Source organism: Cyprinodon variegatus, unplaced genomic scaffold (assembly GCF_000732505.1).
Source record: "Cyprinodon variegatus isolate N-32 unplaced genomic scaffold, C_variegatus-1.0 Scaffold1408, whole genome shotgun sequence".
NCBI classification, from domain to species: domain Eukaryota; kingdom Metazoa; phylum Chordata; class Actinopteri; order Cyprinodontiformes; family Cyprinodontidae; genus Cyprinodon; species Cyprinodon variegatus.
Genome location: NW_015151861.1, coordinates 129,205 through 144,425, shown reverse-complemented (window position 1 = coordinate 144,425; position 15,221 = coordinate 129,205). Strand labels below are relative to the sequence as shown.

At 38.2% G+C, this 15,221-nt stretch overlaps 1 protein-coding gene across 1 annotated transcript in view; it reads left to right on the top strand.

Annotated features, from left to right (window-relative positions):
* Positions 1-15,001, top strand: part of LOC107103270 (niban-like protein 1) — a 33,136-nt gene extending 18,135 nt beyond the window's left edge. Inside the window, exons 6-14 of the mRNA XM_015402912.1 lie at positions 3,671-3,786; positions 8,353-8,457; positions 8,534-8,696; positions 10,154-10,341; positions 10,512-10,667; positions 11,388-11,501; positions 11,588-11,695; positions 12,580-12,691; positions 13,752-15,001. Coding sequence (XP_015258398.1) covers positions 3,671-3,786; positions 8,353-8,457; positions 8,534-8,696; positions 10,154-10,341; positions 10,512-10,667; positions 11,388-11,501; positions 11,588-11,695; positions 12,580-12,691; positions 13,752-14,602 — 1,913 coding nt within the window. The 3' untranslated portion in view covers positions 14,603-15,001. The remainder of the gene's footprint in view (positions 1-3,670; positions 3,787-8,352; positions 8,458-8,533; positions 8,697-10,153; positions 10,342-10,511; positions 10,668-11,387; positions 11,502-11,587; positions 11,696-12,579; positions 12,692-13,751) is intronic.
* The last annotated feature ends 220 nt before the right edge of the window (positions 15,002-15,221 follow it).

Here is a 15,221-nt window from a genome sequence, read left to right as displayed (position 1 = left end):
GACAATAAAAAAGTCTGAATTCTGAGATTAAAGTCAGAATTCTGAGAAAAAAGTCAGAATTCTGAGATTAAATTCAGAATTCTGAGAAAGTCTGAATTTTGAGATTAAAGTCAGAATTTTGAGATTAAAGTCAGAATTTTGAGATTAAAGTCAGAATTCTGAGATTAAAGTCAGAATTTTGAGATTAAAGTCAGAATTTTGAGATTAAAGTCAGAAGTCTCAGAAAAAAAGTCAGAATTCTGACTTTTTTCTCAGAATTCTGACTTTAATCTCAGAATTCAGACTTTTTTCCCATGTTAAACTGAAATAAAATTTAAAAATCATTTAACTTTTTTTTTTCCGCTCCCTAATCCTCCTCCGTACTTTCCTCTTAATAGGAAATGTGTTAATTATATTAAAATGTCATATATTTTTATTGAAATAGCATGATTTTTCTATGTCCATCAATTTCATATTCCACCCCGTCACATCAATGTTATTTTGCGCCAAAATGCAATACACTTCCTAGAAGTGACATTACTAACATGATGTGACATCATTCAAGAGTTTGAAGAAAAGTCCAAACAATGGTGAGTTCTGTTTTTTCTTTAAGGTACATTTTTCTTTCAAAATCCTTTCTGTTAACCATAGCATATACACCCCCTCACACACAAAAATAAGGAAAACAATTTGTTAATCAAATTTTGAAATTATATTTGTATTAATCATTTATTTTTCATTGGACTTCATTGCTAACGGCATTGAGCCATATTGCTTTAGATTTTCCACCCCGTCACACTAAAGCCTGTGACGGGTTGGAATCATTGTCATAGGGGGCAACATTCTTCATATTCAATTAACGCTGTACATCACATAAAAAACATTTTAAAAAACACTTTGAACACACTATTGTTTTTTTTTTTTAAAAGACACTTTCTGAAGTGAATAACATTTTGGTTTTATTACTTTTATCTAAAATTACCCTTTAATTTGTTAACCTTTGTCCGGTGACGGGGTGGAAAAGGAAACTAAAATATTCGCAGAAAATGGTGTCTGAGCTTGAAAAATATGTTTTATCGCAAGTGTTACATCTTCTACAGGCTATGAAACTAAAAGAAGAAAAAAAGGTTATGATCAAAAACCTCTAAATTCAGAGGTCCAATCTTTACGCTTTCCATGGAATGACCCAATCACGGTTTCTTTTCTTTTTCTTTGATTAAGGAATCTGTGAAACTAAGAATTGGTAATTTTGGTATTTAAGATTTTAATAGTTGTTTGAAATTAACAGATTTATATTTATTCTTTAACAGAGTTATATTTATAGATATCTTAACCCACTGACTGACCAAACTAACGCCTGAGCCGACCTAACATGGAAAGGAAACATTATGCACCAAATAATGCATAACATTATGACTGCTGATCACTGCTTCTGCTTACTGGTGGAAACATTTGACAAGGAGTGAACATTTTTGTGTCTGAGTTGATGTAAAGGCAGGAAATATAAGCAGCGCAGGAATCTGGACTAGCTGATAAAGGCCAGTTCATGATAAAATGCCTGACTGGGTCAGATTAGCTACTAAATTCCTGCTCTTAAATTCAGTCTCAAATCTGCAGTGAACGGTTTAATAAAGGTGCTCCAGGTATGGAGGGTTGAGGGTGCAGAGTTGGTCTAATCCTAACAGACCAGCTCAAACGGCTGAAGAAGTTTTCATTCTGAAACAACAAGGTGTCTGATTAAGAGATTACTCTTTGTTTACCATCATACATCACTGTAACAATCTGCTACTTATCACCTGCCAGGTGTGCATGAGGCATGTTGACAGGTAGATGACATTTTTAAATCTATGCATGCGTTGTTTTGAGCTGAATGGGGAGACGTCAGCTAACATTTACATGTTGTTGTATTTTTTTACTCCAATACCAGAAAGGTGATGTTATCTTTGAGCAGCATTCGTTTCTTGACATGTGTTTGGTCACAACAGCTTTTTTCCTCTTGTTTGATTTGTTCTTTCTGGATGTTGAAGAGTCTTGGATCTAGAAAGTGAAACATAAAATGGATTTAGTTTCAGAACGATGGCCGGCTGTAGTCGCAGCTTTAGTATCGAGTGATTTATCCTAAAAACATGAGCGGAGGCCAGAGGAGCCCAAAAGCTTTACTGCAGAATTTGCTGGCAGCGGAGATGGCTTCCTGTCTGGCTCTGGTTCCCCTCCTCGTCCAGAGTTCTTGGTAACTTCCTGTCTTTGTGAGACACCTCTTAGTCACACACTTGCAACCGTAGAGTGAAACGGCTTGAGAGGCCTTCATAAGTTGAGTATATGTCTTAAAGTTTTCAACGAACAAATCACAAGTTTGGCATTCTGTCTTAGCATCCATCCAACCGGAGAACAGGAAACTGCCACCGTTCTGGCTTCTTGGCACGTCAGCATAGCCTCCATGCTATTATTAATGTAAATAATGTTACGGTATATTTGTCCTATGTTTTCCATGACCTCATCTGAAGTATTAAAGTATTTTTGGTGAAAACAGAAGCTCGGATCTATTTTCTTCCCTCAACGTCCCCCATGTGAGAATGAACTTCCTCAAAATGAACGCACGTTATCAGACGCTTTAAGAGCTCTTTGTTATCCTGTGAGCTGGGGGGGTTACTATGGCAACCAGATGAAGCGCAACCTCCAACAAGTCAACTTCTTCCTGTTTTTAGAGATTAGGCAGACGTGAGTTGACCGTCGCTCCAGCGAGCTGATGTGTATTTTCAGCTGGACCAGATGATCCCGCTCTGATGCATCAGACGTGACTCACATGTGATGGAAACTCCAGAAAATTAACAAAAATAAACATGTTTCGCAGCGTTATCGCAAAGCTTACACTGAAAACAATCGAACTCAAGATAAGTCATCTTTTTCTTAAAATCAGTGTATTTGTTCTTGGATTAAGCAGGTAAAAGAGACATTTTGCCAATGGAACAAGACAAATTACACTTAAAATAAGAAAACTCAATTGCATTGTCTTATTTCAAGTGCATATTTTCTAATTATCTTATTTTAAGAGTAAAAATACTCATTCCATTGGCAAACTATCTCATTCACCTCCTCAAATTAAGGGTAAATACACTTAATTTAAGGAACTTTTACTTATTTCTTGATCATTTTTCCAGTGTAGTTTGTCGGAATTGGAAAATAGAAAACAAGAAACTCTTTTAAACTTTTTTGTTTAAATTATCTATTTTTTTATTCTATTTTCTTTCTTTTGCCATTTGTAAAAAATTTATTTGTTGTATTTTCTACAGCATTTATCTTTAAAAGATTAGGAATTATTGTTAGAAATAATTTTAAATGGGCTTATTTTTTTATATTTTATCAGACTTATTAGAAACTTATGTTCTTTTCATTTATTAAAATTGTATTAATGCGATTATTACATTTATTTTATCATATATTTTAACTGTTCATTTATGCACCATTTCAATTACTATTTGCTCTGTTTAATTGGTCTGATTCAACATCTTGAAATAGGTAAAAAGAAAATGTAAAGCTATTTAATAAATATTATTTTTATATATAAAAAAGTTATGAAATTTAAAACCGTTCATATCTTTTCAAAATAATTTTTTTGTTTACTTTTTTTTGTTTACTTCCATTTGTTATTTTCTTTTTAATGACTCAAATTCATTATTTATTTACTTTCTAGGTCTGCCAGAGGAAAGCACCGTTCAGACGCCTGCCTTCACCGACTCAGTACGACGCTACAGACAAGCCAAAGGACACTACGGCACCTGGGAGATGATGTGCGGAGCGCCACCGCAGGTCAGGACCTAAAATTATTCATGATCAAATATGCCTCTCTAATGTCTGCGGTTCTTCACAGAAATGCTGTGGGAGCCTTTATGTGTCAGCGAGCCACGCCTCACTGGAAGGGAGGATTGTGACTAGGTTGACGTGTTTTTTTTCTTCAGGTTAAATATGGTGAAAGTATTTCTCTGGAACAGTTCAGAGCAAGATGCTTTAAATGCTTTTCAGGGAGAGGTTTCTCTCCCAGTTTGTGTGGCACATCACTGAAATACACACTTCTGATTAAGATCTCCCCTCTAAATAACTTCCTTTATGTTTCTGCCAAACCTTTGTACTTCTTACTTTTATTTGATAAACTTCAGTTAATCCCAGTTAATGTCCCATTTCCTGATGACAGCCTCATTTACCAAACCACAGACACAAACAACATAAATGTGTTTGTAACCAGCAGCAAAGGACATTTTGCATTAATATTTTCATTTTATTGTGGTTAGATTACAAAACTGTGTTGTTTTAGCTTAAATTTTCAATACTTCAAGACAAACACAAGCAATCATAGTTTGTCAGGATAATTTACCTTATTCATAGTTTCCAGACCAACTTTTTCTAGAAACACACTTAAATAGCTTTACCCTGGTGGCTACAGTCTGAATATAAGGCTTAAAAATCGTCTGTCTTTTGCCTGACTGATGTCATTTGGACTTCAAGTTGCCTCGGGGGAATATTGGAGGTATTTGGAAACATGCAGTAACGTATTTCTCTGCTCTTTTGCACCTGTGGGGCATTCCTGAGACTTTATGGGAGAGAAATTCAAAGCAGCGGCTGTAAAACATTTGATTTGAATCCTTTGGGTGGGACAAAATTACCAAAAGAGGAGACGGTTATAAACAAACTCGATTTAAGCCTTTTACATTTTTTCTTTCACACAGGCTGCAGATAGCTGTTTGCTTATTGCTAATGAAATGCGGCGCGTTTATCTTGATCGGACTAAAAACATCCGAAATGATGAAAGATATTTCCTGAAGATCAGAAACTTTCTTTAAATAAATCAAAGCAGCACTTTTTTTTAATTCAGGAACGTCTCTGAATAGCAACTTATATTAAAATCTAAATGTTTAAGGGTTTTAAATGTTTGTGACTAAAATATAAAACCTCAATATTAGCACAGGTGCTGATAGTTTCATTTAGCTGCTCAGTTCAGGACTAACAAGCCTTTGGATAAATAAGCTACAATAGTGATGTTTGTCAGGGCCTCTTTTCTTTAAGCGTCCACTCATCACTCCGAACAATGTTCCAGCAAATATTTAAACCATAATGGAGGAGCTGAGGTCCATGAGCTCCTCTGTTTCTGTTTGCAGGGCAGAGTCAGTTAAAACATCCCCCCTCGTCTCATTACTCTCCCCACTGTGTCCATGAATCAACACAGGAAAGAGGGAGTGTTGTTTTTTCAAGGTTCATCTGTCTTTTTCCCTTAATTGGTGGATATTAGCAAGACTCAAAATCAGGGAGAGGTTAAAAAGTATTGATGGTATGATATTAATATGCTATTTGATGCCAAGTAATGTTAAAAATGTTATCTTGTATCTGAATTTGTTTTTTATTTACAAATTAGAGCATCCAATGTACGTATTTATTTATTCCAATTTTCTTCCATATTTACTTTAAACTCTTCATTTCATTTGTGGAAGCTGATTTCTGTAGCTTACTAAGCTAAATACAAAATTTCTCTACATCTTAGACCCAGTGAAATAACTATATATATATAAATATAAATATCCATCTTAGGGATGCACGATATAATCGGCCCCCTATCGGTATCGGCCTTAAAACTGAATATCGGACATCGGCCACCCCACCGATATTTAACCTGATATTTGATCAGCTTCTGAGTTTCTAAAGTCTAAAAAAAAAAAAAAAAAAACAACTTCTTCTTGTTCCTCAAAAACTTCTTTTTTAGTGACTTAAAAACTGCTAAAGACGAGGGAAAAAATATTGATACATTAAAATATCACAATATCTTCATATGCTGATATATTGCCATTTAAAAAACACCATATCAATCTCTTTTACTAATGAAATATTGCTATATGTCATCGTTATGCTACGAAATCCCCTGAAAATTCACAAATATTTTGCCCTATTATTATATTTTGATATATTGACGCGGTATCAATCTATTTTACTAACAAAATCTCACAAGAATTTGCAAAATATCACGAGAGTTTGTAACAGAACGATGAAATTTCACGAGATTTTGAAAGTAAAATAGATCGATACCGCGTTTTTAAAAATCTATTTGATATCAGCATATGAAAATATATTTGAGTATATTATTTTCAGTGTCAGAAATGGATAACAAAACTGCTATTTTCAATGACTACTTATTTTTTTCCAGCTTTAACATCGGTATCGATATCGGTTATCGGCTACATGAGTTTTAAAATATCGACATATCGGATATCGGCCAAAATCCCAATATCGTGCATCCCTAATCCATCTATATAAATACCCATGTAAACACCCTAAGCAATAACCTTATATAATAATCCTACTATGAAAGAAAAGCATATTTGGATGCAGTATATATACTGTATATATCCCATGCACCTTTTTCTTCCTTTGACACCTTCTTCTTCTTCGACTTTTTGAGTTAAAATTCTCCACTGTGAGATCAATTAATCAATCAATCAATCAAATGATAGCTAGTACTTACTAGCTACCAGTGGTGGCTGGTGGAGTTTTCTCCAGGGGGGGCTATAAATTCAAAATAGACGTATGACAACAACCAATCAAACATATACTAAGTTATCACGTCAGTATATTTATATGAATGCCAAAAACAAAAAATATTATAAAAACATAGGTTCATGTGCAGGTCCACAGTTGTATATTGGTTATTTATTCTCCTGGTGCAAAGTATTTATATTGTAAAAATAATTCAATCTGAAAAACTCACAGAGAGAGAAAGATGCAATTAGAAGAGTTTATTGATACAATACTTTGAACTTTGGCGCTCAGGCCTCGGCAGGAAACATAAACGCTGATTTATACTTTAATGCAGATAAACTGATGTATGAGAATAAGGATATTTCCCCCGCGCCTGAAACTGGTGGTGGAGTTTAGATAGATGAAGTTTGGTTAATCCATAGAGGCTGGTATACAGGGTGATGCTTGAGTTAGATGTCACTGAATGAACAAAGTTTGCATAAACTGTCCATGAAGAGCAAGCATGAAGCAACTGTGGAAAGAAAAAAGTCCCCTTTGGGAAGAAATCTCTGGCAGAACCAGGCTCAACATGGCGGTCTTCTGCCGGACCGTTTAAGGTGACAGGGAACTCCATGAAAGTTTGGAGGGAGTACACACTGGAGGTGAGGTTGAAGGAGCATCGAGGAGGAGTCGGATGAGCTTACTACAATGGTGGAGAAGGGGATGGAGGTGGGTTGTCTAAATCAAAGTCCGACATAGGAGCGACGGATCTTGCGCTTGTTGAAGAGCAGGCCTAGAGATGATTTGGAGTGGCTTTTAAGTTGAGTGCTGGAAGATGTTTGGGCATCGAGGAAATGTAGCTTGAAGCGGGGTTGGCTGCATCGGAGGCGGATCAGCCTCAGATTGAATGGAAGTAATCAGAGTTTCTTCAGTTGAATTTCCGCCTTAGCTTCATTTTACAGTACAGAATGTTATTTGTTTATTGATTTTTTTTAACTCTCTACGATTATGTTATTTTTATATACTTGTCTAAGGTCAACATTTGTGTTACCACTTTTTTTTTATCTTTCTTTTGCTGTAACACTAGAATTTTCCCCATTGTGGGACAATAAAGGGATTTTCTATTCTATTTTATGCTAGGTTTACTTTTTTACGCTTGAACCAACTCCTGCAAAAACCCCTATTGCAGACTTTATTTTTTTCCTTAGTCTTCTGGTTGATGATAAGGTCAGGCTTTTCTGGTCCCAACTCTTTAACCTGGATTTTCTCCTCCATTGTTCTTCTGGCAAACGGGTAGATAAATAAGGATCTCACCGAATTTGGTGGAAGCTGCACCTCGCTCGTTACGTTCGCCATCGTCCCTCTAATTGTCTGCACCTGCGCTTGGGTGCAGAAGCCTGTTAAAGTGCAGTATTTTCAGAGCCCCAAGACCATAAAATTCTGAGACGCTGATTGGCCATTAAATTATTAAATTGACCTAGCAATAGTACATGATTGGCAGATTCTCTGAACTTGTGGGGCAGTCTGATCAGCGCCCCAAGACAGAGACGGTAGGAGTCTGTCTGTGGAAATCCACAAATGAATGACAGTAGGTTGGGAAATGCTTATAGGTACACACTCTAGAGAGTAAAACTGATATTTATGAGTTAATTTGTAAAAATATATTTTACGTTTCTCTCTTCTTATCAGGGAGGGCGGTGCCCCAGCGCCCCCTATGGGCCGGCCGCCACTGCTAGCTACCTATCTTGTCTGTTCATTAATAATTTCGACATTTATCCTTCTGTTTGTTCAACAAATATCCATTTATCCGTCCCCCCATCCTTATTATACTCTATCTAAATGATCAGATACATGACTGTCGAAACTGCTTTACAGATTCTGGCTAATCTTGTGATGGAGACTCTCCATCCGGAGCTCAGAGACGTGATCGCTCCTCGTCTGAAGGGGAAGCTGCAGCAGAGGCAGAGGAATTGGATGTTGGTGAGCTCCTGCCGTTTGAACGCAGCCTGCCATGTTTTCAGTCCATGCTCTCTTTTACCGTCTTCTCTATTTTCAGATTTCCGATGCCGTGTACAGGCAGGTGCTGACTCAGTGCAGTGGTCAGTACGCAGCTCTGGCTAACGAATGCGAGGCCCAAAAACCTTCATTAGATGTCAGACTGCGAGGTGAAATGGACATGCTCATCACATCCAAGGAACACATCATCGGCAAGATAAAAGGTGGCAAGATGAAAATCCCTTCTCGATCATACCTCTTACTTCCACTCAACTGTTTAGTCAACAGTCCTGCCTATGATTAACATATTCCGGGTACAAAGTAAGCCATAATCTTCGAAATGACATAAAAATAAAAGATAAACTTATATATTAATTGAAAAATAATTATGTATAACATTAAAACAATATCCAACAAGTAAAATTTCTCAAAAAGCTTGTGAAAATTTTAAAAAATGAAGACAGATGTACAGAGAGCATGCAGCCTCAAACTCCAGCCTAGGCTCAAAAGCACGTCAGACATTAATGAATCATTTCCTGTTTTAGGTTCTTCTCTAAAGCCCAATTTAATGCGATTGGTCAAATATGACAACAGTGGGAAGTTTTCCCTCCATCAGTTCTGAGATGTATGAACTTTGAAGGAAATGAGTTTTATGGTGATGTCATTATGCAAAACACAAAAAGGCAGCTCTGCAGCTTCTCCTTTTATGGGAAGGAATACCTTCCTTCTGTCTGTAATGTTAATTATGTGGAAAGGTTCTATATTCCACTTGTGGTTTAGTTTTCTGCATATTTTAAGCCAAATTTACTTAAGTCATGTGATATAATCTGCTTAAACCTAAAGCAAACGTCTCATTGTTCACCTCTTTGAGTAGATGGGGCTGCAGCATCTCTGTTTGATGTTCAGGTTTGTTAATTTCCCTCCAAATCTCCCTACATGTTGCTCGTTTCAGCAGATGTATTTTCTTTTTAAGCATTCATTCATTAAAATGCAGCTTCCGTCGGGGAAACTTTTAAACCTTTAAACAGTTGTACAGGTCTGTAAAAACACAACAGATTAGGGAGTATTTGCACTTTGTTCTCAATTCCCCTTTTTTCCCTCATTTCTTTCCTCCTGTGCACCTTTTTCTGACTCTTAGCTCTTCACATACTTCCTGCCTGACTTTTTATCCTTATTTTCTTTCATTCTTCCTTCTTGTTCTTTAATTTCTCCTCCATCATTTCTTCTTTTCTCACTTTCCTTAAACCCTTTTTACTTTCAGCTAATCTGATCTCAAAAATCTTTAATTTGGACATGAAAAGCATGAAGGAAGCCTGTAGTTTAAGTTTGCTGCTGTCCAATGAACTTGACACATCTAAAGAGTAGTAAACAATGAATTCAGCTGCTCCAACTGGGCATGCTTCTGTTTTTTTTTTTTTTTTTTGCTTGTTATTAAGGTGAAGTGGAAGATCTGCATTCCAACCAAGCTCTGAACATGTTGCAGTCTGCAAATGCTCAAAAAGAACACGTCACGTTTGCAAAAGCATGCTTTTATTGTCTCAGAGACCTTCAGGCTGTTTTATGGATCATGTTTGTTCTGTTTGTGAAAACAGATCAGATTTAGTGTGAAGGTAAATCAACCTAAAAGCGATGAAAAAGCGCAGACTGACGCCTCTGTTGGTGTTTTACTCCTGATATTCAGCTCTTGTGATGCCGAAAGCAGAGCAGCTCCTCCGCACCAACATCCAGCCCTACATTGGCTCCATCCTGGAGGCCCTGATGGAGCCCACCAGTCGGGGATTTTCTGAGGTCAGAGACGTGTTCTTCAAGGAGGTGGTGGAGATCAGCAAGAACTCCCTTAACGGAGGTGGCAAAGAAAAGCTGGGAGAGGTCAGTTTCACTGAATGGGCAGCATAACATCTAAAAGAATGTGTTAAATTAGAAGCCAGGGAGTGTCAGGAACTATATGACTAACCCTAAGATCATCTGTTGTGGTGTTACGTTTCTCTAAACTATCCCTGAACTTGACAGAGTTCCTCTTGTATTTGTCTGTCCTTCAGCAGCTGGACAGGCTGTCCATGCTGGCGTTCCACCCGGTGAAGATGCAGAGCTGCTATGAGACGATGGATCATCTGAACCTGGAGGGGCTGCAGCAGAGGTTTGATGTTTCCAGCCCCTCCGTGTTCGTCAGCAGAGCCCAGATCCTCATGAGGGGGGTGAGCCACCAACACATAAACTCAACCAACCTCTACAATATGGATTACTCTGCTGCCACCTGCTGGAGAAAAGGAAAATTACCTTTATCAGAGGGTTTTATAAAGAGCTTTTGAGCAGAGGATGAAAGAATACTTCTCTCTTTCCAGACTCCTGTTCCAATCTTCTGTTTATCCCACCATTCATTAACCGTCCATCTATTTCTAGGGCTTTATGAAGCTGAAAACCTAAAAAAATTTAAAGTACTAACTTTTACTTAAGTTAACGTATAGATAGATACCTGTGTAAAAAAAAAAACTGTGTTTTGAATGATCTCCTTTACTTAAGTAAAATTATTAAATATAAAATATAATGTGAACAGTATAGTAAGAGTCAATTTAAAAATAAATGAATTTAAAGACCATTTAAAGTATAAATGAATGTTTATTCTCAGTTTGTCACAGCACAGAAATATGTTTTATTAATAGTCACCCATCCTAATTTGAAGGATTAAAAACACAGCTAAGCATATAAATTTAAGTCTCCAAATTAATGAAAAAATGTCAGTTTTTCTCCCTGAGAGATGCTGGTGGCGTGTCCACTAAGGACGCTGAAACTGTGCCCTATTCTATTTCACTTCCGCCTTCTAAATATTAACATTAAATAGATAAAGAAAGAATATTGCTGTTCGTAAGAATACTTTTTAAAAGATCCTCTGCTCTCTGTGCTTTCATCTCTAACAGCAAATGGACGATGCGGTGTACACATTCGAGCAGCTGCTGCACCAGTCTTTAGAGTCACAGGGAGAGGAGGACCTCTGCAAAAACATCCAGAAATGCCAGGACAGAGTTCTTAAGGTAAACCAGCAGCGGGGAAAATATTGAGTTATTTTTTTTTAGAGATCTCTGAGTAAGAATGTTCACCATTGTTTGTTCTGTGGTAGAAATATGATTACGACAGCAGCACAGTGCGCAAGAAGTTCTTCAGAGAGGCCTTGCTGCAGATAATCATCCCTTACATGCTGCAGCAGCTCGCACCATCCTGCTTACCTGTAAGCTACACAAAACACTAGCTACAATCCTGCATTGATTTTTAGTCATGCCTTACTTTGCTGGTGAAGATTCTCAGTCATCCAGGTCATTGTCATTCTAAATAAAGTAAAAAAAAAAAAAAACCACTCGACTTTGTTTTTCAAGTTTGAAGACGTTTCGCTTCCCATCCAGGACATTTTGAATTGAAAAAGCTTCCTGGATGAGAATTGAAACGTCTTCAAACTTTGAAAACAAAGTCCAGTGGTTTTTTTTATTTATTTATTTTTTATTTTTTTACATTTTTTAACTTATGTTTATTAGAAAACTGATGTAACACATAAAATAATTATTTTTATTTTTTTCTTTTAGAAAAACCTAAAAGTCAGGTCTTATGAGGTTATTATGGTTGCAAGTAAAGAACATGTTTTGTAAATGGAAATTTGAAAAAGATCCAGAAATTAAACAATGCAGGTGAAGTGTCTTGCCCAAGGACACGACACTGAAAGCCATCATTCCTTCGATTTCAGGCCAAACTCCTACACCCGACGCCACTGTCGGCCCAACATGTTTTGAGTCGAACTTTGCTGCTTTCTCAGATTTCAGATTAAGAATTGCATTCTTAAAACTTAATCCGGAAAGAGAAATTTGAAAACGTAAAATTTGAATAGAAAATTTGAAGATAAAAAAGAATGGAAAAAAGAAAAACAATTAGAAAAAAAAATCTAAGAAAAAAACAGAGCAATAAAAACCGGTTTTGAGAATAATCTTGATAAAACTGTTTTGATTGAGACAACTTTTGAAGTTTTATCTCTAGACTACATTTCTTTTTAAATTTCCATTTACAAATCATGTTTGCTTGCACAAATATGGAAAAAAATTCTTATCGATTGACTTATTTCCACAGGAGCTTCCTCGCTTCAAGGAGTTCATCTTTGAGGACTTGTCCAGTTTCCTGCTGGTAGAGAACATGTATGAGGAGGTGGTTCTGCAGTCTGTCTCCAAGGACATAATGATGGGTGAGGAGGAATGTTTTCAGTTAGCGTTAGAGAGCAGTAATGACCAACTATTCTTTCATATCTTTGAGTCGCCTTGCAGACAGAAGGTCCCTGGTTCAAATCCTGTTCCTTTTTTGTTTGTATGTTCTTTCCTTGCATGCTTTGGTTCCTCCTGGGTACACAGGACTGTTAGACTAAATGCCTTTCATCAGTTAGTTTGTCATAATGTGTTTTAAAGGTCTGACCCAAAGATGCAGAGAACCACTAAGAGAACCAGGAAAAGGTTTAACAGGTTTATTGGGATGAGGGTAAAGGGGAAGTGTGATCAGGAACTCAGGTAGCTGTTGATCAGGAACTTGGATGTCTGGAGGGGATATCACAACGGTTAGTTCAGGAACCGTGGGAATCTTGAATGCAGTAGGGAAAATGCTGGTGAGGGACTCATGTTAGGGGGTTTCTTCTCTCATTAGCATCTAGTCTTTGTGGGTTGATCAGAGAAGAGGGAACATGTTGAAGAGTGGACAGGTAGACATTCTTTGGACCCGGAGGAGCTCTGGAGCGGACTGTCACTTGGTTTTCCGTGAGGGACTTTAACAGCACATGTGGAGGTTTCTCCCCTGCTCAGTGTGAACTCGGTAAACAATCCTTCCAGGGGAAGAAGGCCAAACATCCAGTATGCAGGAGGACTTCCTGCTAAAAGCAAAGACAAAAAAACAAGGTTAGACTCAGAGAGACAAAGACTCAGTTTGACTCAGTGAAGCAAAGACTCAGGTTAGACTTTGCTAATCTAAGCATGGCTAGAGTACCCAAAACTGGCAAACACTCTGGCATCGAGGTAGTGACAGTCCACTGCTTAAGTACTCCTCCAGATAATGATCCAAAGAGCCGCAGGTTTGCAGGGAGGACAAACAATGACAGGGTGCCACCTGGTGGTGGAGGGAGAGACAGACACAAAACAGACCACACAAACTGGATTCCTGACACTTCCTCTATTTGATCCCTCATTAATGTAGAAATATTGAGAATATATTAAAGTGATATATTTGCTGACATAAGGCCTTTTTTTGCTTTTCTATTCCAGCTGTGAAGGAGGCAGCTGTGCAGAGGAGACACAATCTGTACAGAGACAGCATCATTCTGACCAATAGTGACCCCAACCTTCACCTCCTGGAGGACACGCCCCCGGTGGACTGGGGCGAAAAGTTTGGAGCCGACGATCCTGACGGCTCAGATGGCAGCGAGGCGGAACAAAAGGGCTTTAGAGGAAGACGTAAGCAGGTGGTGTCAATGATCCAATTGGAGGGTCTGCCTATACAATATGAGTCCTGTCTGGAGGTCCCAGGAGTGGATCTTATTCCTGAGGAGGACGGGGAGGACTCGGAGGACCTCGGTCCATCTGAGGATCCCAAGTCTCCTGATAGTGTGGATCAAATCAGGGATCTGATCAATCCAGTGGTGGAGGTTGTGCTGCCAGTTCCAGAGGAGAACGTAGAGGACCTCACCAGCGGGACCGAGACGGCCAACGGCACCATCACCATGGACGGGCTGCAGGAGCAAGTGACGCACATCACCACCGTTGTGGAGGACGGAGACAAGAAATCCCCGAGAGACAAATCGTCTCCACGGTCCATCATTGAGGAGCTGGTAGGGAGCAGGAAGCAGGAAACTGAGCTCCAGGAAGAGGAAGCCATCCAGAGAGCCATTGAAGAAATGGAGATGGCGGTGCAGGAGGAGGACAGCGAACCAACGGCAGAAGCTTTAACATCAGAATCTGATTTTGAGTCACAGCCATTAGCTACAGACTGCAGCTCTCGCAACGACAGCGGCTTCCAGTCCCCAACCAATGACACTGAGCCGGAGCCGGTCACAAACGGTCCAACCGGTGAGGAGAAACTAACCGACCCGGCGGATGTGGAACTGCTCCTGGTATAGAAAACCAGCGCCCGCCCTCAAACTGTAAAAAATAAAAACCACAAAAGCGTATAAACTATTTATTACTGTGTTTCAGACTTTTAAATTGAACCAATCACTGAAATAAAGACTTAATTGTATCATGCCCATCATTTTACAGCCTGTTTTAACCAGCTTTGTTACAAACTGCATCAATGTGCCTTATTGAGGTGTTATGCGATCAGCAGGGGGTGCTATAACTAACAACTCTTTCATGTTTCCGCTGTCTGTAATGTGTTCGCTCAGAGCACTTCTTATATTTATGGTCTTTAACACAATGATTGATTTAAATATATTGATGTGTTTATAGTAAATAAATGGATGAATAAATCAAAATCATATGTATCTGCTTAATTATCTACCACACATGGAAGAATTGAAACTGACAATGAAACCAACAAAGGATTCTTTAGATTAATGATCCCAAACATAAAAAAGGAGTCTTATAAATAGAAACTATTCAAGAAACTATTTCTAGCAATAGCCTTTGATGGAAGTTCTCTAGCGTTCCTGTTTGGGTTCTGATTGCCTGATCCTGACCCGTTCTGCTTCTGGACCTCTGAGCCTGCCTGTCCCTGCTCTGATCTGTTTGTCTGAACTA